This window comes from Mugil cephalus, chromosome 20 (genome assembly GCF_022458985.1).
Source record: "Mugil cephalus isolate CIBA_MC_2020 chromosome 20, CIBA_Mcephalus_1.1, whole genome shotgun sequence".
In the NCBI taxonomy this organism is placed as follows: Eukaryota; Metazoa; Chordata; class Actinopteri; order Mugiliformes; family Mugilidae; genus Mugil; species Mugil cephalus.
The window spans coordinates 2,361,386-2,383,968 of record NC_061789.1 but is presented as its reverse complement, the minus strand read 5'-3'; the positions used below and the strand labels follow the sequence as shown (position 1 = coordinate 2,383,968).

The 22,583-nt window shown below is 43.8% G+C and overlaps 1 protein-coding gene across 39 annotated transcripts in view; it reads left to right on the top strand.

Moving 5' to 3' along the window:
* Positions 1-22,583, top strand: part of cacna1aa (calcium channel, voltage-dependent, P/Q type, alpha 1A subunit, a) — a 78,480-nt gene that overhangs the window by 18,660 nt on the left and 37,237 nt on the right. For 27 of the 39 annotated variants that reach the window (XM_047572214.1, XM_047572217.1, XM_047572226.1 and 24 more), the window contains exons 2-24: positions 381-486; positions 668-807; positions 8,073-8,164; positions 9,557-9,709; positions 9,911-10,098; positions 12,111-12,214; positions 12,294-12,409; positions 12,909-12,953; positions 13,051-13,134; positions 14,352-14,558; positions 15,129-15,241; positions 15,451-15,563; positions 15,654-15,785; positions 16,034-16,106; positions 16,653-16,770; positions 17,093-17,160; positions 17,269-17,375; positions 18,002-18,022; positions 20,017-20,067; positions 20,869-21,037; positions 21,196-21,806; positions 21,932-22,272; positions 22,368-22,503. In XM_047572214.1, coding sequence (XP_047428170.1) covers positions 381-486; positions 668-807; positions 8,073-8,164; positions 9,557-9,709; positions 9,911-10,098; positions 12,111-12,214; positions 12,294-12,409; positions 12,909-12,953; positions 13,051-13,134; positions 14,352-14,558; positions 15,129-15,241; positions 15,451-15,563; positions 15,654-15,785; positions 16,034-16,106; positions 16,653-16,770; positions 17,093-17,160; positions 17,269-17,375; positions 18,002-18,022; positions 20,017-20,067; positions 20,869-21,037; positions 21,196-21,806; positions 21,932-22,272; positions 22,368-22,503 — 3,288 coding nt within the window. The remainder of the gene's footprint in view (positions 1-380; positions 487-667; positions 808-8,072; positions 8,165-9,556; positions 9,710-9,910; positions 10,099-12,110; positions 12,215-12,293; positions 12,410-12,908; positions 12,954-13,050; positions 13,135-14,351; positions 14,559-15,128; positions 15,242-15,450; positions 15,564-15,653; positions 15,786-16,033; positions 16,107-16,652; positions 16,771-17,092; positions 17,161-17,268; positions 17,376-18,001; positions 18,023-20,016; positions 20,068-20,868; positions 21,038-21,195; positions 21,807-21,931; positions 22,273-22,367; positions 22,504-22,583) is intronic. The other 12 variants (XM_047572234.1, XM_047572233.1, XM_047572231.1 and 9 more) reach the window with 5 other exon arrangements.

Genomic DNA, 22,583 nt, shown 5'->3' with positions numbered 1-22,583 from the left:
ATTTCCTCAATGTCTATGGCTGCTGCTCACTTGGTTAAATGCAGAGAATCTGTCTAAACGTGGTTTAGAATGAACCATTCCCATCATTTAACTGTGCTCAATGTTGGCGCTATTTTAAGCGGTGCAGGTGTTTTCATTTCACCGTGTAAATCGAAGTATTTCTCAGTCCGGCAGGATTTGTCCATGTGACCTAAAACTAAACTGTGGCCTGATTTGCACCTACACAGATTTTCTGCTGATGGAAATGATTTACATGCATGCTAAATTAAATGCAAAAACCTCAACTGGCAGCAAGAGGTAACGTTGATACAATACAAACTCAGCTAATGGTAGAAAGGTTTAATAAGCTGTGTATTTGTTCCTTGACTGACCTTCCTCACTCCATTTGAGTGGATGATTCTCGCCACCATCATTGCCAACTGCATCGTCCTGGCTCTGGAACAACATCTGCCTGACGGGGACAAGACGCCGCTGTCTGAGCGCCTGGTATGTCACTGATTTACAATGAGTGTATGATTAACTACAGGATGACACGTATTGATTGTACTTACAGCTTGTGCTTATGTTCCCCACAACACGTTGACACATATTTAAGAAAAGGTTTCTTCTGGAAACATCCTTCCCTTCTCTCTTCCTTCCCATCCTTTTTTTCCCCCTTACTCATCAGGATGACACGGAGCCGTACTTCATCGGGATCTTCTGTTTTGAGTCTGGAATAAAGATCCTCGCTCTTGGTTTCGCCTTCCACAAGAACTCCTACCTGAGAAACGGGTGGAACGTGATGGACTTCGTGGTGGTGCTCACAGGGTGAGTGGCGAGCCAAACGCACACCTGCGCGAACGCACACAATGTCAGGGTCAGATGTGGATTCCACTTCTGCTTCATCTGAATGAAATTCAAACTAAACAGTTTGTCCAAGTTCGTCACGTGTGTCAGCGTGTTTCTGTGCATGAGTGTTCTCTCCCTGCTCCTTTGCCCTAATGAATGGCCCCATTCTGGGCGAGCCAGCAGTCAGATCACAGAGCGGAGCTGCAGGCAGCCAGCAGCCTGGGCAGTGAACAAATGTCACCACAAATACAGAGACAGACAGACGGGGTAGGGGGCAGAGAGGATGCAGAGAGGAGGCAAGGATGTGAGGGAAGTGTACAGGGGTTGCCAGCTCAGCAGTAGGATTGGATGTGAAGAGGCAAGTCGGGAATAAAAATAATCTTCAGGACTGAAAAACAGAGACCGGTTTCTTCTGGAAGGAGAGGGGGACAGTGACCTCAGTGAACGCAGATTTGTCTAGGGATGCCATTAAGAGCTGGAGAAGCAGGATATGGGAATAAATGGAATGCGGCGTAAGTGTCATCTGGTATTTTTGCTTGTGGAACAGCACACACGGTTGGACCAGTCTGTAATCCATGCAACACTTACGAGTGTCGGTTGAACTAAACATTAGAGGAGAAAAGCGGGGGAATGAGTTGGAAATAAATTACAACTGGAAGAGGAGCAGAGTGATTGTCAACTATGGTTCTATCATATGTATTTCTATAATTCTAAGACACGTCTGTTTGCAACTGTCACATGCTGAGTCTAATGTGTTTTTAAAGAATGGTGTGATTTAGATGAAGCATGAGTGATAGCCTGGAGGAATTTAGAAAATTAATTCCTTCAGTCGACCGAAGTATAAATCCGATCTGCCGCAGTCCGACCACATAAAACCTTATTCTATTGTTTCTCTCATTCCAACTTTACAAGTTCCACTTCACATTGATTAATCCTGTTAACGCTGCCTCCAAGTTTTACTAGTGTGTCCGGTGAAATTACTGCGCGAGAATACAGGCACTGGGGCCACTGCATGTTTCCGTGTGTGTGGTGATTTGGAGAGCTGCACGGGTTACATAAACCCTCTGCATATCTGCTGACGAAGCACGAGTGAAACTAACGATTCCACCCTTCTGCCTACATGTTTCTCACTCTCTCTCTCTCTCACACACACACACACACACATCCTGAGTAAGTCTGGCAGTATGTCCTTACGCTTTAATAAGAGCAATCATGAAGCCAAGCTCCTCTCAGCGTGCCACAACAGCGACTGTAAGAGAGAAGAGAGGTGAGAAGACAAGTGTCAGCGACACAGCGGGAAGTGGTGAGATGCAGGGGAGGAGGAAGGAGAGGTAGAGCCGAATGAAACTAGCCTGGCGTAGCAAGAATATGAGCCTGGTAAGACGCCATTTGGGTTTTATATGGGGCGTGTCTCTACACACAATTGGATAATCCTACAACCTATCCAAGCCTTATGGTGTGTACTGTTACTCTCTTCTGTCCATCATCGTATTTAGACCTCCCACGATTCGATTGGCCCGTTAGATCTTTGCTGGAGCATAATCAGTTTCCTACAGAGCGACTCCAGACCAATTTTTCAAAAGAAGTACAGTCCATGACGTCTTAGAAATGCGTTCTAGCACTGCCCTCCCTGCCACACAAGGTCACTACACTCAATAAAGATCAACAGGACAGTTCTCAGGGAGGGCTGGTGATGGTCACACTCACGCACTGAAGTAATAAAGCTTTCAGCTGCAAGAATATAACTGCATCAACCTCATATAATGTTGACACCCTGTGGTGTTCAACTATGCAGACAAATGCAGACAAAAAAAAAAAAAAAAAAAAAAAGAAATGCGTTCTGGGATACCTGGCTGTACCTGGTCCGGACATTTTACCTCCAGACGAGGCATGTGTACATTTGTACACAATGGGACTGTTACTTGGCCTGGTGCGTACTATGAATGAATAGTGCTTGGGTAGCAAGACGATGGTTCATGTTCCATGAGAACCAAGTACAGATGACAATGCATATTGATAAATGCTCCAACTTTACCTCACAGCCATTTTGTGGGCTGAAGGAAGTTTGGATTGGCTTCTTGGTCAACTAAAGCATGGTAAAAAAACAAAAAATCATAATCCATAAACTGTGCAAAAATAAAAAGACAAAGACAAGCAGCAAATTAAAAGTAGTCTTGATTAATCCAGAGTCAAAAGTTTAAAATGAGTTTTAGAGTTTTTCTTGTCTGAGCCTGCCTAAAATGCAGAAGCAAATTGTTCAGTGCGCTCTACTTAAACCTGGATCTTGGGGCAACCAGAAGCAAGTGGCCAGTGGACCTTGGTGGCTTTAATGGGACACGTGATCGTGGGAGGTCAGAGAGATGAGTTGGAGCCGGTCCATTTAGTCATCCGTGTGCGAAGGCTAAAATCTTAAAATCAATCCTGAAACATAAGAGGCTAGCACGGGGCAAATTTGTTCTTGCTTGAGTGTTTCCTGGTAAAAGATGTGCTGCAGCATCCTGCACCAACAGCACAACCTGCGATACAGGAATTAGAAGGAATTAGAATACAGGATACGGGAATACAGGAATTAGAATAGTCAAGACACGATGAAAATAAAAGGAAGGATTGTATAAAAACATAAAGTCCAGAAGAATATTTGAGATAATGTGAGGAAATAAACATAAACTGAGCAACACAGATTTACAGACAGGGCTAAAGGACACATACAGTACTGTACATCCCCTGGATACATCACGGACGCCGACTGAATCCACACATTTTACACACAGACACACACACACACACCTGCCTTTGTTGTGCTTTTCGTGAATGGTGGTTGTGTTCTTAGCCGTGCAGCACTTTGAAGATGAAAGGCTACTTGGCCTTTCTATCCACCTCTGGTAAAACCTTTGATAACACACTGACCGGTGCGGGCACACACACATTTCCACTTCAAACATTCCTTTCCATTTCCTCCTCACCCCTCCTGCACTCGCGGGTGCCGTCTTCAAACGCATGCGAAGACAAACACCCAAATGGCACTTAACACGTCGGAATAGATTAGCGAGATTAGCTATTCACTCTACAACCTTGTTGCATGTCATTTGATTTGTGTGTGCCCATGTGCACGCATTGACCCGTCCATCGCAGTAAATTGCCAGAGTAGTTTGGCACAGGGAATAAGCTAGTTGTTTTTTATGCCCACTATTGATTATTAGTCCAATTACTGTTTGTTTACAGCCATTCCTGAACCCCCCATCACCCCGCTCTCCCCACCTCCCCCCGCGCCCCTTCTGGTCTGTCTCACCGTACCCTTGCTCAGGTTCTTTTGATTAGACACGACAGACACAGGCAAGTGAGAGAACAAAGCTAGGCCCGATCCTTTCACACTTTGAAATCAACTGAAATTGAATTTTAAATCTATGAATAAGGAACAATGACTGATTTGCACCAAATCATTTAGAAGTGCTATGAAATCATGCTTGAAGGTGCTGAATCCATCCAATCCATCTGTTGTCTGTGTATTTTCTCTTAAGAGCCAATCCAGGAGACACGTCAGGAGTCGATCACAGGCCTGACACATTAAAGAAAACAAGTCACACTCATATTTACAGTCGAAATTACTAGGAAAAACAACAAATGAGCGATCTTAGTGTTTCCTAGAAGGTTTGGTCCCCACTTTTTAAACAGCTTTTCACCCAAATCTATCGATCCTGTTCCAGTCACTACAGTTTATCAAGTATTGGATGAGTTAGACACAGCAATTGTACAGAAGAGCAACTTTTATCAGAGTTAAGTCTAAATCAACTAAATCCACCTTTTAAATCTCGGATGTCAAAGAATGAGAAACACTCATTCACTGACGTATCAGTGTTCCACCAATTCATCTTTTCCATCACCGTTTACAGGGCTACATTACAGGTTTTGTTGCCCTGATTGTACGAAGGTCTGCGTGATATTTGCACCAGACACTCCAGTTTCGTGGTTTAGGCCTCGTCCTACTTGGCCTGGCTTCTGCTCAAGGTTTCTTGCGACCTTGGTGCTTGCGCCCGGGGATTATCAGTAAAGGGTTCAGTAAAGTATCTCGAGACAATTCCGATTGCTAACGTTTAAATATAATTCGGCTAATTTTAATTTAACCAGGCTGATGCCCGATTTGGATTTTTTCTTCTGCTGATTTTTGTTTTCCAAGAGACGTTGTCAAGGGGAGACGACCAAAATCCATCTGAATAGTCCTACAACCAGTAAGGCTGCAGGTTCGAGGTTACTGTGATAAGATATTGTGATCTTCTGCAGCTTTAAACCATGTTCAGGCTATTGCAGACGTCCTCCTTTCAGATTTGTCATTTGCTGTTGTTGGACTTTTGATAGGAAGTTATGCATGCGATGCCTATTCCGCCAGTTTAATGGAACGCTGTTAGGAACGATAAGCAGCATTAGCAATCCTTCACCTTTTTCTCGCTGAGGTGGTGTATGAGACTAATATGGGGGCGGATCATCATTAAATCACAATCATTCATAAGATAAGAAAGCAAAGAGACAGCGGAAAGTTAAGTTGAGTTTGGAGGAGAGATGGAGCGATCCAGTCAGCGATGTGGACGGAGATAATCAGCCCCATTTAGCTGAAGTCAGCAGGAAAGCAGAAACGGGCAAGAAATATCATTTGTATAATGTGCTGGATTCCCAAGAGTAGTGGACAGTGGAGGGATTGTGTAACAGTGATACTGCTTAATGAGATTCTCCTTAGTTATTTGCATCCCTCTGCCTGAAGTGCATGTGTGTGTTTACCTGTGTCCGTGATACAAACAGCATCTCCGTCGCCGACAAGTAAGACATTGATTTCAGTTGGTTATTCCAATGACCCACTTTCTAGCTTGAACACTTCAATAAAATTACCTTCAATAGGTGCGTTTCAGCTCTAACCGATGTCTGTTTGCTGTGCTGATGTGTGTGCATTAGTGTGCGTGGATGATTGTGTGTCAGTGTGAAACATTTACATTAAATAGAGGGGAAAGGAGAGAAAAAAAAACAATCAATCTGGCTCCTCCCTTGGCCCTGTTACCAAGGTGATACCGAGATTCTATCAATGAGCCAAGGTCCCTGTTGCCATGGAAACACTTATGAATGAGAAAAGGGGCCCAGTAACCGTGGAGACGGTGTGAATGAGGAACTGCCTCATCGGTCTGACACCGTTTGTGACGGCCGACGCTTCATGGAAACAAAATTGTTTGCCACAGCGTTATCGTTATTTTTACCGTCATCATCATCAGCGTTGTCGCTATCACCATCATCATCATTATCATCATCATCATTGTTTGTACTGAGATAATCGTCACAGAGCAGGAACACAGTCCATGAATTTGTTTGTAACTGCAGGCTTTCACTCAGACTTCCTCTGTGTTGTATCAGCAGTAACGCAGACGCTGGGGTCCATCGTTTATCCACATGTGGGGATGAAGGCGTGTTTTATGTGTTTGCCCGTGTCAGCACACGGTCAGATTTACCGGTAAATTTGCAGCTTCAAGCAAATCTGCATCTGCCGGTCGCCCACCCGCTGAAAGAGTTGAAACGTGAACGTGGAGCGCCTTGTATGTGCATGAGTGTCAGGAAGGGGCATATTACGATAATATTATGGTGATTTTAATTGTTTTAATACCATCATTTGATGATATGATGATTTTGTTAAATTCGTATTCCACGGTGGTACAGTGTTGCCTGAGAGCAACATCTGAATTAAATATGAATTGTGTAATATACAAAAAAAAAACCTAAATCATTTTGTTTAAATGTTTGTTTAAAGAAATAAATTAATTTCTTCTTCCTGCCTGAAAATAGCAAATATTCCAAATGAACAGGTGTATAGGGTAAAATGTTTAACTAACTCATATCCCCGTGAAACTTTTCCAGTTCATTACTTACATAAATACAATGTAAATGCAAAATGCAAATTAGGAGTTATTTGCTTAAATTTGCGCTAATTTGCATTTATGTCTTTAAATGACTGGACATGTTATGTGATGCTATATATTATATATTACAGCCGTTCCTGTCTGATATTTAGTTGAAATGTCAAATTGCATTTACACAAACCCAGAACAATGTGTCACATAGTGGTATTTTTCAATTTGGTCCCTTGTCAATGGGCTCTCGTTGCTAAAGTTTCAGTCCCTGCTTAGGTTCAGGAAGACATGATGGTTTGGGTTAAAATACCCCTTTTTCAAACATGTAGCGGCACAAAGGTCACAGAAATACATTCTCTTTTCCACTCCCACTAATACCTCCGTGTTATCGAAATGTTACAACATTAAGATCCTGTGACTTGCTCAGGAGTACTTTGCATATTTTAACCACACGTGCAGCTTAAGTATATTAATGCCTTGTGACCAAACCGGGAACCTCTCAGTTACAAGACAGGCTGTGATGAGGAATTTGATATCACACAATGTCATTACAAGGACCCAAGCCGAGGCAAGTGATGGAGCACCTTGCAGCGAGGGGCCTTCCTGGTAACACAATACCCCAATCAAAGCCGCACAGAGTGTACCTTTACCTACAGCCCCCGAGTCCGTGTTGCTTTTTCTACAAATATGTCATATTCCAAGCAAAGCAGTTGGACTTTAGACCTGTGATTAAAGCTTTGCTGTGTCACTGGGCCTTTTAGTGGAAGCAGAAATGTGTCAGAGAGACGGAATCATAAAAAGAGAGAGAGAGACAAGTGGGAAGTAGGATGATTCACAGTGTGCGTCAGACGAAGGAACTGACTGGAAGTCTGGCGGCACAAGGGAACATCTTAACCCTCTCCGGTGCACACGCAGTCTGTTTACAACTCTTTATTCAGTCTGGGTGACGGGAGGAACATTTCAAACTGAGAATAAGACTAGTCAGCATCTCTGATTCCAACCATCTGCCAGCGCAGTCAGTCCTCGTCCTCCTCCCTTCTTCCCCGGCTCTCAACCTTTCTCCTTTTGCGTTTTATCTCTCTTCCTGATACGAAGCACCCTCCCCTTGGCCCACTCCTCTCTCATCCTGATACACTTCTCTGTCCTACTTCACTTGTCAGCTCTATTGATCAGCTCAGCTCTTACAGGATTTTACATACAGCGCTCACCCGGTTGTTTGTAACGACCTGGCAAGGGGTTTGTGCGCGTATGAGCGCGGATAAAATGGGGGAACGAGGGAGCCTGACTGACAGCGACAAGCTTCACTAGCTTAAATATTGATCTGCTGTGCACGCCTCTGTGCATGTGTCTTTTTCCCTTTAGGATCCTGTCCACTGTGGGTTCAGAGTTCGACTTGCGGACCCTCAGGGCTGTGCGAGTGTTGAGGCCTCTCAAACTGGTGTCCGGTATTCCCAGTAAGTCAGTACTCACGTGAACATATGACACTAAAAAATGAAGACTTTCTTTTTAAATTATTCACAGTCCCTTACCCACTGAGCCGAAAGAGTCTTCCTTGTGTAAAGTTGAGTTCCAGTTAAAAGGCTTCTTGGTTCTCCTGCCTCATTTTGGCCAGCATATCCATGACTGTTTCTCAGTTTGTTGGGACTTGACAAGTCCTGCTCTAAAGTACATATTCTGGAGGACAGGAGGACACAAGACAACCATTCTGTAATTGGAACTGCAGCGTACCTTGTGCATTATAGGATACCGCTCTGAACCTCAAGATACGTCCTCAATAAAATGGGCACATTGGCTGTACCTGGTCAGATGCACATTTTGTACTTGGCCAGTGACTGATGACAAGAAGTTTTTGAGAAACTATGGAGAAGAGGTGTGGCCAGATGCAACTCATTTGCATTTAAAGCTACAGACGCTGAAACCAGAGGCGCTATGAACAATCTGGGAAGTATTTTGAACCCTGAAAGACTCATTCTTCTTATATTTCGTATAAACTTAAGGGGGTATAAAATAATAACAATAAAATTGTATAAAATGGGACTTTCAAAGTTGTGCTATACCCCTGCTTCACCATGTCTTATTCACCGTTCCTTAACAATACAGAAAGTAGCAGAAGAGCGCAGAAAAGTTTTCGAATCCAAATTTTTTTGAGAGAAAACTTGCATAAAGGCTTTGTGCAGCTTTAGCTTCGCTCTGCATAACGCACCAACAAAAGGTTGGTTCTCCTGTGCTCGCTCTGCTCATTTTTTTTTAAAAATGTTAAAGTGGCAGTAGACTTCCAGCAACCACTGCCACTGCAGTGTTATTAATAGTCCCGCTCTCCACTACGGGTCTGAACAGGCAAACCGGAGCTTACTCATCATAAAAGTGACTTGGGTTTCTGCGAATAACATTAGCTGCACAAGTTGGAGCATCACACCAATGCGTGATGTTCTAAACGGTTAAAAATGGTTCCACGAAATGTTTGCCATGAAACTCAAACCCATTTGTTTGTTAGATTCAACCAAATACGATGTGGTCATAGTGTGTGACCACACCTTGAATCACATACTATCATGTGTAGCAGGTGTCTCTTTCACCGGGCTCAGCAATATATTTAATAGTGTAACCTGAGAATACTGGTAAAAGCGTGTGATACAATATTTATGGGGTATTTCATTACAAATTCTGCACAGAATCTCATTGTTTCATCGGAGAGGTCATACACTAATTGTTTTATACCACGCATGGTTTTGCACAGTGTAGATGTGCAGGATAGTAATTGATTTCCTCATAGGCTATCGGCTTATTATGTGCAGAAGAAAGCAGTCCAAGTTTAGGCGTCACCCTTTGCGTGCTGTGTCCTGCAGGCTTACAGGTGGTGCTCAAATCCATCATGAAGGCCATGATCCCTCTGCTGCAAATTGGCCTGCTGCTTTTCTTCGCCATCCTCATGTTCGCCATCATTGGCCTGGAGTTCTACATGGGCAAATTCCACACGACCTGCTTCGACAATCACACAGGTGAAAATGGAGCTGCATGTGCATGATGTAGTTGTAGTGCAGAACAATTTCTTTGTCCTGGAGAAAACTGTTTTTGATTTAAACAATTTCTTCTCCTTAAGCTGCTCATATGTGTAATTTATAACCCTTTCTCTATCAAGAACGTTTTGTTTCTTTTTTGTTTCTGATACACGCCCCCTCCCCACTTTCGCCCATGTCCAGATGAGATCCGAGAGGAGTTTCCATGTGGGACAGAGCTTCCGTCGCGGCTGTGTCCCGAGGGCACCACTTGCAGACAGTACTGGCGAGGACCAAACTATGGCATCACCCAGTTCGACAACATTCTGTTCGCTATCCTCACCGTCTTCCAGTGTATCACCATGGAGGGCTGGACCGACCTGCTCTACTATGTATGTACTGCTGAGCACAGTCTTATTGCGCGCTTCGGTAGGCCAAGGAGAACAGAGAGCATGTATAGAAGGTGATGGATCTAGTAAAGATGGAATATGGAAAATGGCAGATTTATTAGACGTTAGCTTAAATGTAAATGATGAGTATTTCTGTTGTTTTACTTTTTTCGTGACCATTTTGGATGAATAAAACAACAGCAAAATATCTTTAAAAAAAAGCCAAATCAAATGTATCTGAACTTAGATTCTTACATTAGTCCATCAGTAATCAGTCTGCCAGTAATCGCTGTAATCTTTTGAGTGTGAAGTCTTTAATTAGACTGCAAAACAAACCAGCCAGGATGTTTTTTTCCTCTCTGTCTCTTATGAAATAGTAAAATTCAGCTCCATTAAAGCTCTGATGATTTTCAGCCGTGCACACTGTGCGCCTGCCCATAAAATGGGTACCGGATTCCGAGCGGTGTCATCACTCATGTCCAAGACAGAATATTTCCCTGCCGTCAGTGGCAACGGTTGCTATAGCAACCGGAGGTAGATGAGGGTCTCCGAGTGTTACTGTAGCCGACTATTTTCCCCGTCTCCTCTCCCTCTCTGCCTGTATCATTCCACCAGCCACTCTTTTTTCTTTCTTTCTTCCTTTTTGTTCTTTATTCCCCCCCTTGTCCTTTCTTTCTCACCTTTCCCTCCACATCTTTCGTTCCTCCCTTTCTCGTCGTCTCCTCTGTCTCTCTCAGACTCTCAGACCCCGTGTCCCTGCTTCCCGACGCTGCTCTATATTTAAAAGAGCCTGTTCAGCCCAAGTTATTCTTGCAGCTGGCGGGGAGGGGAGCGATAAAAGTTTAATGGCAGGGAAAAAAAAGGGTCTGCGGTACATCGGGTACACATCGGCACTGCTACCTTACATGATGGAAGAAGGGAATATAAAGATTGATAGGCAGGGGGGTATAGGAGAAACAGGAAGGAGAAGGGGGGCGTTAAAGTTGTGATGGGTAAAATTAGGAATCAGTTTAGAGTCTGATCAGTGTCAGTGAGGAGTAAGGAAGAAGGAAGTTGGAATATAAAAACGGTGGGAATGAAAGAGTGACCAGATAAACACTGAATTAAGTTAAAGAAACATGGATGAAGGAGGATGCAAAAGAAGAAAGAAAACAATGAGGAGGAGCGAATGAAGAAAATGGAAGGCCAGTCCGGTCGTGGAGACAGAGAGACAGAGAGGGAGCGGGAGGAGCGTCTGTTATACATTATTCACTCTGACAGAGCAGCTAAATAGAGTGGCAGATATGCATTTACTTATTGAGATGACTTAAAGCAAAACCGTGTCAGTCCTGCTGTTGTTTATATTTCCAGAGGGCAGCGGTGGACAGAGCTATTAGGCGCGTCAGCCAGTTTTCTTTTTGTTTTGTTTTTTTCATGGCAACAGCGACCGGACACAATATTCAGGAACATCCATCAATGTGATAATTAGAATCAGAATCATATTTATTGCCAGGAATCTATCTGAAAGAGTATGTAAAAAGTCTGGATTTGAATAAATAGACTATAGATTAACAAACAAGGGTAAACATAAGCCATTGGCGCAGCTTTTGTGTGTGACTGTAATGTAATGTCCATGTGGCGTGAGATGTTGCTCTTGAGGGAGCGCAACCTCCTGCCAAATTGACTTGGCTCAAGGGTTTGTGCCTGGGCTTTTGCTTCTTAGGCCAAGTCCATGCATGCAAATAAATACACTTTAATTAGACAAACGGGCCCAAAAACAACTGTTATATGACTATTACATTCCTTTAACTTTCTGCACAGATATGCCAACATAGCTGCTGATTTATTACAGTTGCTGTTTATTATTTCCATATTTCTCTGCTGACGGAGGGTCTGATCTCTCAGATGATCAAATGTTTTCTTCAAATATTGCAAACTTGGGCTAAATACTTCATTTTTTTTAAGCTTTGACTCTCTTGCATCAAGCCCATGCGTAAAGAGCAAAGCATTGATTACCCGTGTGTGTGTGTTTCCAGAGCAACGATGCCTCAGGGAGTGCATGGAACTGGATGTACTTCATCCCCCTCATCATCATCGGCTCCTTCTTCATGCTCAACCTGGTGCTGGGCGTGTTGTCAGGGTAATCCCGCGCACATTAATTGTTTGAAAATCTATCGTCGTGATTGCACCGCTAAAAATGAACCTGTCCATCCATGCAGGGAGTTTGCCAAAGAGAGAGAGCGCGTGGAGAACAGGAGCGAGTTCCTGAAGCTCAGGCGGCAGCAGCAGATAGAAAGGGAACTCAACGGTTACCTGGAGTGGATCTGCAAAGCTGGTATGGACAACTCAGCGTGCACGTGATTGGCTCACTTTGGGTCATCCAAATGGTCAAATGGAAAATTCCGGCTGGTATTATTTTTAATAAAACCATTCGGAATATGTGAACGTCTTGATTTACAGAACATCCAGGAATAGGGGCAAGCCTGGTGGATTCAAACTCAGATAAGATCCAGTGTTTGGATCTCTTTCTCTGTCCTCTTTGGCTCATCTGCAGAGGGCAGGAAAGATTCAGAGAAGATGAATAGGACGGTTAGACAATAAAGGATCAGACCTCTGATCTTCTTAAAAAGACTATCTACATAAAAACAAGGAAGCTAAAAAAGAAAAAAGAAAAAAAACAAAGGAAGGAAGGAGAGAGGATTAACATGATGCACAGGTGCAGGCCAATGTCTTTGTCTCCGGTTTCAATTAAGATGAAAAATGACCATCGATAATAAATACTGTGGGCACGAATTGATTGAGTATTAACATTTTGATTTGCATGCATCTTGCAGAAGAGGTCATCTTGGCGGACGATGAAAATGAAAATGATTACGATGGTATGAATTTCTCCTTTCCTGCGTTTCTGTTCATCTTTAAAATGATACAAGTCAGCGTAAGTACAGTTGTGTAACACATTTTCGTTTTCTATTAAAGGATCTCGAAGGAGACCCACAAAGAACCATAAGAGCAAAGCCGAGCTTCTAAACCCAGAGGAAGGGGAGGGAGACCTGGCAGTGGGTAAGATACATTCTGTCTCACAAAGGCAAAGCACGGGTACAGTACACACAGATGCTATCTTATCTTGCATATCAGCATCACCTGACCCTCCTCTCCTTCCATCTCTTGCCCTTTCCTCTCCTCTCCTCTGCTCTTCCCTGCCGCTCCGCTCCACTGTCCTCGTGTTACGTTTCTCCTGTCCTCGAGCCCCTCATCTTTCCACGTCTTTATCCTGCCCTTGTTGTTTCATTCCTGCTCCTCTCCCCCAGTTCTCTCTCATTCTCTCTCTGACTCTCGTAGGAGAGGGGATTGTTTGGTTGCATTCTGTTTGCTGATATAATGGGAAGTCACACTCTGCCAAGAAGAACATGGATCGCATGCCTCCCAGACATAATTATGCATTTCTATTTAATTCAAAATGAAAAAAATAATATATATATATATATATATAGAGAGAGAGAGAGAGAGAGAGAGAAACAGAGAGAGAGGGAGAGGGAGAGAGAAAAGTGCTTGTTGCCACTACTAGAGTGTATCAACAAGCAAAGAAGTCAAGCTAACTGATAACCTGGAGGAATATTAAGGTGGAATATTAATGGTGAATGTATCTATGGGTCAACATGTGTGCTTATTACTGTAAACGCTCAATTAGACTATGATAGTGTTATGTACTCCACCTGCTTGATCATGAGCCTTCTACTCCAACTTATAAAGATAAGCTCCATGAGATCACCAGTGGAATTGGAATGGAATGGAAATGGAGCGTTTTTGGAGCTCAGTGTGACATCTCAGACTGCCGCCATCTTGGCGCCACCTGACTCCATCTAACGTTTGCTTATTCCTGAAATGAGCAAAGAAATGGAACTTGACTGGAGCTTGTGGTAGTTGCCTCTGCTTTTTTTTTTTTTTTTTTTTTTTAATACCAGGCCATAAATAAATTTATTTATGCTCTGAAGTTATGACTATCAGGATTGACTCTTTTAATCAATGGGATTGACTTGGTGTTGGATCCAGGCTCAAGTAACTGTTGATTTCTTGTGCATTTCCTGTGAACACTGATGCAGTGCACATTGTGGTTATTACATCCTGGTTAATATCCCCACGTTGTAGCTGCAGCATGATGGTGGTTCTTAAGCATCATTATGCTCAAAATGAATCCAGAATATAGGAATAAGTAAGATAATTTGCTTTTAATACCACTTCACAGTTAAGCTAATAATCTGCATGTCTTACTCTTCCAGGTTCACCGTTTGCCCGTGCCAGCCTCAAGAGCTCCAAGCTCGAAGGATCGACGTTCAAGCGGCGGGAGCGGCGATTGCGCTTCCTCATCCGGCACATTGTTAAATCCCAGGCCTTCTACTGGACCGTGCTGTGTTTGGTGGGCCTCAACACGCTGTGTGTGGCTGTCGTGCACTACGACCAGCCGGAGCCACTTTCAGATTTTCTATGTGAGTAGGAGGAGAGAGCACATGCATGCTTGGTGCAGGCGTGCGCACGTGATCTCGCACAAACGCCCGTTGTTGAGGATGGAGCGGGTTAGCTAATACTCTGCTAAATCCATGAAAGAGCTGACTCAACCAATTAATATCTTCCTCTGACACACATCCTCACAGATTTTCCTTTTTAAATGTGTATGCTGCATGTACTCACGCAGACACTCACAAATGGCCCTCGCTGGAATAAGAATAAAACAGAAACAAAGCCGGTATACCAAGATAAAAACTTTCTGAAGGAGATGCACTGTAAAAATGCACCTGTATATTTATTATAGGAAGTGTAGGCATGTAACTTAACTTCTACTACTCTTACATACACATGAAAACATACATACATTTGATTTGCATTCTTTGATTCTTGCAAAAACAGCTTTTGCAAGTAATATATGTGTATTTGCACAAATATAAGGTATTTATGCTTTTAATCCATCCATCATCTGGAGATGGAACCACAGACCTCATGAATTTGCAGACATATTTGCAGACACAAGGACTGATTTCTTCCCCTCTCCCACAATGCAGATTTTGCTGAGCTGATCTTCCTGGGAATATTCTTGACGGAGATGTTCATAAAGCTGTACGGCCTGGGCAGGCAGGCCTACCTCAACTCCTCCTTCAACTGCTTCGACTGCATCGTAAGTCCCCACTGAATGCATCCCACACAGAAAAAAAAAAGAAAGAAAGAAAAACAAAACAAAACACGGGCGAGCTAACGAGCAGGTGCAAGCGCTTTAATGCACGCATGAAAAAACAACTGTTTACACACACAAACATGCCGCAGTGCGAGCTTACGTGTGCTCACGCCCAATGGCCACCTGCTTCCTTCCGTGTGTGTCCCCTTTAGGTGATCTGTGGAAGCATATTTGAAGTGCTGTGGTCCATCATCCAGCCGGGCACATCGTTCGGCATCAGCGTGCTCCGAGCTCTCAGATTATTGAGGATCTTCAAAGTCACCAAGTGAGCCACTCTCTAGCAGTCTTTCCTTCGTATATCCAAATAAAGGATAGAGTGTTACCCTCATCTGAACACCGTGTCTCTCTTCATCAGGTACTGGGCATCTCTGCGCAACCTTGTCGTTTCTCTGCTCAACTCCATGAAGTCCATCATCAGCTTGCTCTTCCTGCTCTTCCTCTTCATTGTTGTCTTTGCCCTTCTGGGCATGCAGCTCTTCGGAGGACAGTCAGTGGCTCCTTTCTTTTTAATAGCCCTTGTTTAATTTTCTTCCAAGATATTGCTTTGTGTTAATTGCCAGGCCGCCTAAGCCATTTTTATTTTCATTTTTGAGCAGCGTTCAAGACGAGCATTTGTTGTGCTGCTAAATGCCTCTGGTCCTCGCTGCTCATTTTCCTTTTCCTTCATGCCCACTGCTTCTCTACATCTGTTTGTTTCTCTATCTCTTTCTCTCCGATTTCTTTTCCCCCTGCCAGGTTTAATTTCGAAAGCGGCACCCCTTCGACCAACTTCGATACCTTCCCCGCAGCAATAATGACAGTGTTCCAGGTGAGATGATGTACTGTACAAAAAGGAAGGGAGGATGGGGAGAGGCAGAATGGTAGGAGAAGATAAAGGCTTGAGCTGGACGTAAATGATTAAAGGACTAACAGGCATTTACACACGAGTGAATCCTATAAAGCGTCCAACGCTCTTTTTGAATTCATATAGGTCATTAATCGGGAGCATAATTGCACTAAAATTTCCATGTGTTTAACATATGTATCTAAGAAAGGACAAGTTGTGCATTTATTTTACAAATCATTTCTCCCCAGAAGCTATCCGTAGCTTATAAACAGGGATCCACCTATTACTACCTATATTCTAACCTAACCCTAAATTAATCCAAGTTAATTCCATAGATACAGACAGTATAGAATTTAAACACTATAGCACCACATGAGACACAGGTACATGAGCCAAAATACCTCGACCCAAACTTGGATCAAACATAATTTTTGCTTTAACTTCTTTTTAAAAATGTGCATGCATATGTGAAATCACTGAACACCCATACAGCCTGATCTGATTGGTGTGTCCGCGTGTGTGCGTCAGATCCTGACCGGAGAGGACTGGAACATGGTGATGTACGACGGCATCGAGTCTCAGGGCGGGGTCAACAAGGGCATGGCCTTCTCTGTCTTCTTCATCGTCCTCACACTTTTCGGCAACTGTATCCGATCACATCACAGTGACACTGCAACGCAGCACATTAAATGCTCAGAGTGAAGGCGGTCATGTTGGACGTTTAACTAGTTTACTTTACAAACGCAAAGCCTTGTAAATGCTAGACCCGCATTAGCACATCAACCCGTGTTAGACAGAGAGATCTGTGCCAGCTGCAGCATGAATGATATGACCTTCTTGTGCAATCCAATATATTTACTTGCCAGGGATGACATAACAATACAGGGGCCATTTTTAATTTGTGCATGCTGTGTACTTGGCTGCCGACCATCTCCAAGATGCTGGATAGCTTTTAACTCTGTATTCAGACACTCTGCTCAACGTGTTCTTGGCCATCGCCGTGGACAATCTAGCCAACGCACAGGAACTGACCAAGGTATGTCGCCGTCCAATTTTCACTAAAGACGACAGAGAGTATTCCTCCTCCACTCAGTGAACTTCTCCTTCTCTCGCTTTCGATTTCCTCCACGACCTCCGTCGGCAGGATGAGCAGGAAGAAGAGGAGGCTGCCAGCCAGAAGATCGCCCTGCAGAAAGCCAAGGAGGTGGCTGAAGTCAGCCCGCTGTCTGCCGCCAACCTCTCCATTGCAGCGTAAGTTTTTACTGTTGAGGTTGTTTTTTTTCCTTCTTATGACTCACATGCATTTAGACTGAGGAGTTCAGCACCATGGAGAGAGCACATTGAAGAGATTGGCTTGAGCCAAAAAAAAAAGTTTTTCAAGTTTTGACTCTTACCACAAAGCTTCGTCCACTTTCATCGTTGCAATGGTGATGTTAGTGATTGCAAACATTTATTTACGACAGTGAACTTCAATTGTGCTTTTTTGATTATGTCAAAAAAATGACCTAAAGCGCGCTGTGACTTTCAATTTAAAGAGATTTTCTACAAAGTCTTGAACAGTTTTGCCTCATACAAATTAATGCCACTATAAGGGAAGAACATTTCTTGTGTGTTTTGTTACCACTGGTGTGAAACCAGGCCTATATTTATGAGGCCATGTCAAACCTTGTGATAAACTGATACAGGAACACACTTTTTTTATATCCTCCACTTGTCATCTGCTCCTTCTACTTTGCTTTCTTCTTTTTTTTTATTTCTTTGACACAGTCTTTAGTGCATACCACACACACACTCACACACAAGCCAGTGTTGGATTGATCTAGGCCAACTCTCCTCTGGTCAGGAGAGTGTTTGATCTCTTTTCTCTGTACACACAGGGGTCTTCCCTTTCACTGCCGGTAAAGTTCACACTCTCTCATTCACTCACACTCACACTCACACACACACACACACACACACACACACACACACACACACACACACACACACACCCACCATCCGCGTAACAGGGGTAGCCCATTTCTGCTTGTAAATGCCGCTCATAACAGGCACACACCGCCTTGACCTCACCTCTTTGATTCGTCACCCTCTTCTCACAGAGCTACACGTGCAACACGAGTTAAAAGTTAAACGACACACGTGGCCATGACATACTCATCATTCCATGAATCGCACTGTTTCTCGTTACTGTTTGTGGCGTGCGTACTGTATTTCACCGTGCTGTGAGCGTTCGTGTCTCGGTAAACTTTATTTTTAACCTGGAATTCTTGTTACGGTTTAATATCAATACAGTGCATGTCTATTTGTGTGAGTGCGTGTGGGAGTGAGAAAGAAAAACAAGTGTTGAGTATTTGAGGGAAGTTTGTTTACCTTTACCAGAACACATGCAGGAGACAATTAGCCACTCACACATACAGTAGCACTTAAGAGACTCTGAAAGAGATTTGGTTTAGATTCTATTCTACATTCAATGTTTAAGTGTTTTTATGTGACTGGCACCTGTTCATCAGTATCTAGGTCAACCAAAAAAAAAAAAAAAAAGTATCTTTGTCATTTTTGGTAAACGATATAAAATGACTCATCCTGCACTACAGGGCATGTACTGAGTCCCTCCCCCTGCGTCTCATCTTCAGCTTAAACCTAGCACTTACACAGTGGTGCCTTCTCAGGCCGTTGGAGCTGACCTATCAGAGCAGACTGGGCTTTTTCTTTTTTCGGATGAGGGATGTTTTTTTTTTCTTTTTTTTTTTTTACAGTATGCAAATTTGTGGAATCAAATAGCATTCGCTGGCGGTTTCACAGAGACTTTAAGCTCCAGGCAGTGTAGGGCTGCAGTGTAATCCAAAATCCTTAATTTATGTAGCATAAAAAAGAGAACGACATTCAAATTCCAGTGGAGAAAGTCCTTATTTTTCCAAGCAGGGATTTTAAACTTGGGGACATCAGCAGTGCATGAAGAATCCCTTAAGAAGATATGTTGTGGTAGACTCAGGGTGAGGGAGCCATGGAGGCTACATAAAACAGTTGTAAGGCTAGACGAGTCCAACTAGTACTCTCTAAATGGAAACAGCCCCCCTTCAGCAGCCATGCAATCTAATAGAGTGCAGGAATACAGGGAAAAAATGGGTACAGTTTGTTTTTTAATCACTTGAGTCCAAGGAATTTTGCTTTCAGTCGTTGGTGCATTACAACTTGAAATATATTTTAAAATTAAACTAAAGTAAATTGTCTTTTTCATATGGTTGTGCCCAAAACTGTAAGCATGCTATTTCAAAAGCTTTAGCATAGCATAGCTTAATCTGTCGATTAGATTTTTGACATTTTGTGCAACTCTTGTGTAGGGTTTATCCTTGGCGCTGGGCAAAGGTATTACAAAAGTTTTACAGTTTAAGCTGTTTTACACAAGTAACTGTGACCAATGCATGCCGTTGTGTATGGTTAACACACACAGCGTCATGATCTGAAAAGTATGTCTGAAATATTTGTAGCGTAATCCTGAGTCACAAAAGTAAATAAATAAGTGATGGAGGAAATAATTTAAACAATTTTTACATTCAAACTGCAGAGGCGAGTGTGTGTGAATGTTTGTTTGGTTGCGTGTGTGTCTGTGTATGTGTGTGTCTATGTGTGCGAAGGGTTGCATTCCAAAATGCTGAATCGTTTTTGGTAAAACTCATTTCTGAGATTTGTTTTTGCGTTTTTTTTTTTCCGGGAGTATTTCTCATCTATTTTTAGCAATTCAGTTTTTTTTTTTTTTACAGTACATTTTATTTAAATGACATTTTTCCGGAGGAAGCCGGCTGGTTTAGGGTAAACGAATAGCCCATTTTGGAATGAAATCCTCCTTCTGTTCTCTCGTGCCATCTCACTCACCAGCTGTTTCCCTCCTCAGCAACAAAGTACACAGTGAGTGTCACAACGCTACCGACCCCTTTCTGGACTGGTATTTATTTATTTGTTTCTTCATTTCTGAATCCCTTCTGTTTCTTGACTTTACAACCATTTCCTGCTTTCTTTCGTGTTTCAGAACCCCCCTTTCTTTTATTGTCCCTTTGTTCTTATCTTTTTATTTGGTTTTATTTTTCTTTACCTCGCTTTCTTTAGCTGTTTTTTGTGTTGGCTTATTTTTTTTTTTATTTCTTACTTTCTGTTGCCTGCACCTCGCAGTACGGCTGCTGCTTTACTGTGGTTGAATGTTGGCCCTGAGAGGAAAAAAGTGGGGTTGAAGTTGATATTGGTAAAAGTATTGGAGGGTAAGAAAGGAGGTGGTCACTCACGGTTGTTGGGTAACGAGGTAGCTCTTGGTTAACCATTTCAATTTATCCAATTCAGCTCAGTCGGGGGTTTTGTATGTCTTTTTCTTTTTGTTCTACATAAATCTTGTAGCTTGGGTTGGTTAATTAGACACTATTATAACAATTCTGACCTTGCCTCAGTGCTATCCTCCGCATTGTGTCCCCAGATGGTTTACCAAAGCACGGCTATGCTGCCTTGTGCCTTGGCAAGCTGTGTAGACACCTAGCACCATGTTCTATAGGTCCAGCCAAATGACCCTTTTAAATGTCTGTGGCCCCCAGTGTGTCTTTCTGTCCTGGCTATTTTCCGTACTTATATTTTTGGTGTTGGTTTCCACTTCATCACTCTCATGCCTCTGTGTGTGTGTATTTGCACAGCATTGAGTCTTAAAGTGGGGTCTTAATGCTGCCAATCCTCTCCTTGTTCTCCACCCTGCTTCATTTTGCAGTAAGGAGCAGCAGAAGAACAACAACAAGGGGATCAATAAGTCGGTGTGGGAGCAGCGCACCAAGGAGCTGAGGAAGCAGACCCTGGTGTCCAGCCGCGAGGCCCTCTATAACGAGCTGGACCCCGACGAACGCTGGAAGGCAAGGACAGGGAGGGAGGAGCAGAACAATGTAAAGGACAAGGCAAACCAGGCGTTAGACTTGTGCTATCAGTGTACACAAGTTACAGCCATCAAGATTTGGATGATGACTTTACGTGTTATTTTAATCTGCTAAATCTGTTATCCATATATCAGACGCTCCCTTATCCTCGACTTTTTCTCTCACAGGTAAACTTCTCACGTCAAATCCGACCAGACATGAAGACCCACCTCGATCGGCCCTTAGTGGTCGACCCCCACGAAAACCGAAATAACAACACCAACAAGACCACTGCCAACAACTCAGACCTCTGCGTCAGCCAGCACCACCCTGCCGACGAGCTCCACAGACAAACACGCCTCCACGAGAACCACGGCCAAGTCGGAGGGGGTGGCGGCGGAGGCGCGGTCCCACCCAGGCCTCCCCTGGAGCGGGGGGAGTCCACCGAAAGCAGGCAGAGCCGTAAAGGCGTCCACCACCATGGCTCTCGCGTCCGCCTGGATGCCACGGTGATTCCCGGGCCAGGCTCGGAGGAGAGGCCGTCCAAACGCCATCACCACACCCGGAGCGGTAGCCGAGGGGGCGGACAGTCAGAGCACAGGAAACCCAGATCACATCGAAAGAACGCAGAGGACGGTGAGGAAGGAGGTGGAGGAAAATCAGGGAGACATAAGAGTAAAGGTGGAGAAGGAGGAGAGCATGAGGGAGCTGGCGATGGCAGTGAGAGGAAGCCAAGAAGAAGTCGGCACGGAAATCACACGGAGGGCGAAGGGAAGAGGATATGCCAACGTAGAAGGAAGTATGTCCATTGTCCCCAAATAAGATCCACTTCACCGTTATTCCTCTTTCCCACTTTCTGTGTTCTCTGTTTCTGTTCTGATTATCATCTCATCATCATTTTCTTATTCTTGTACCTCGTTCTAGGGATTGCAGTGTCCCTAACCTCTCGACCACGCGGCCCATCCAAAAGGCCCTTTCCAGGCAGAACAGCCAGTACAGTGAGGACATGGACAATCTCATGAATACCAAACTGGTGTCTGGCTCTACTCCACCCAGCGAAGGTCGACCCAACCCGATGGCCAACCGCACCGTCTTCGGATCGGCCCTCCATCTTGCTAACAGCGCCACTCACGGAAGTTTGGTCACATTAGACAGTTACGGGAATATCGGACATCACCGTGCCAACAGCGTGATCAGGCTGCCCCACCCTGACTACACGGCTGTGGACATGCCAATTTTCCCGTCCACCAATGCCATACTGCAAGGTAACGGCCGAGTGAGCGCGTCTCTTTTTTAAACCGTTGGCTCAAATAACAAAACTTCACATGATTGCCCTCCTTCTGTTTTCTCTGCATTCCAGTTAATAAAAATGCCAACACGGAGCCTCTGCCTGCGAAGGAGGACAAGGATGATGACGATGATGAGAAGGCAGGCGAAGGAGGACCTAGGCCAATGCCTCCGTATACCTCCATGTTCATCCTGTCCACCACCAACCCGTGAGTGCTGCACGCTCACACTGACCTGAACAACATGAGGCCACATACGTTGGTGAAAGAGCGTTGATGTTGGTTTGGTT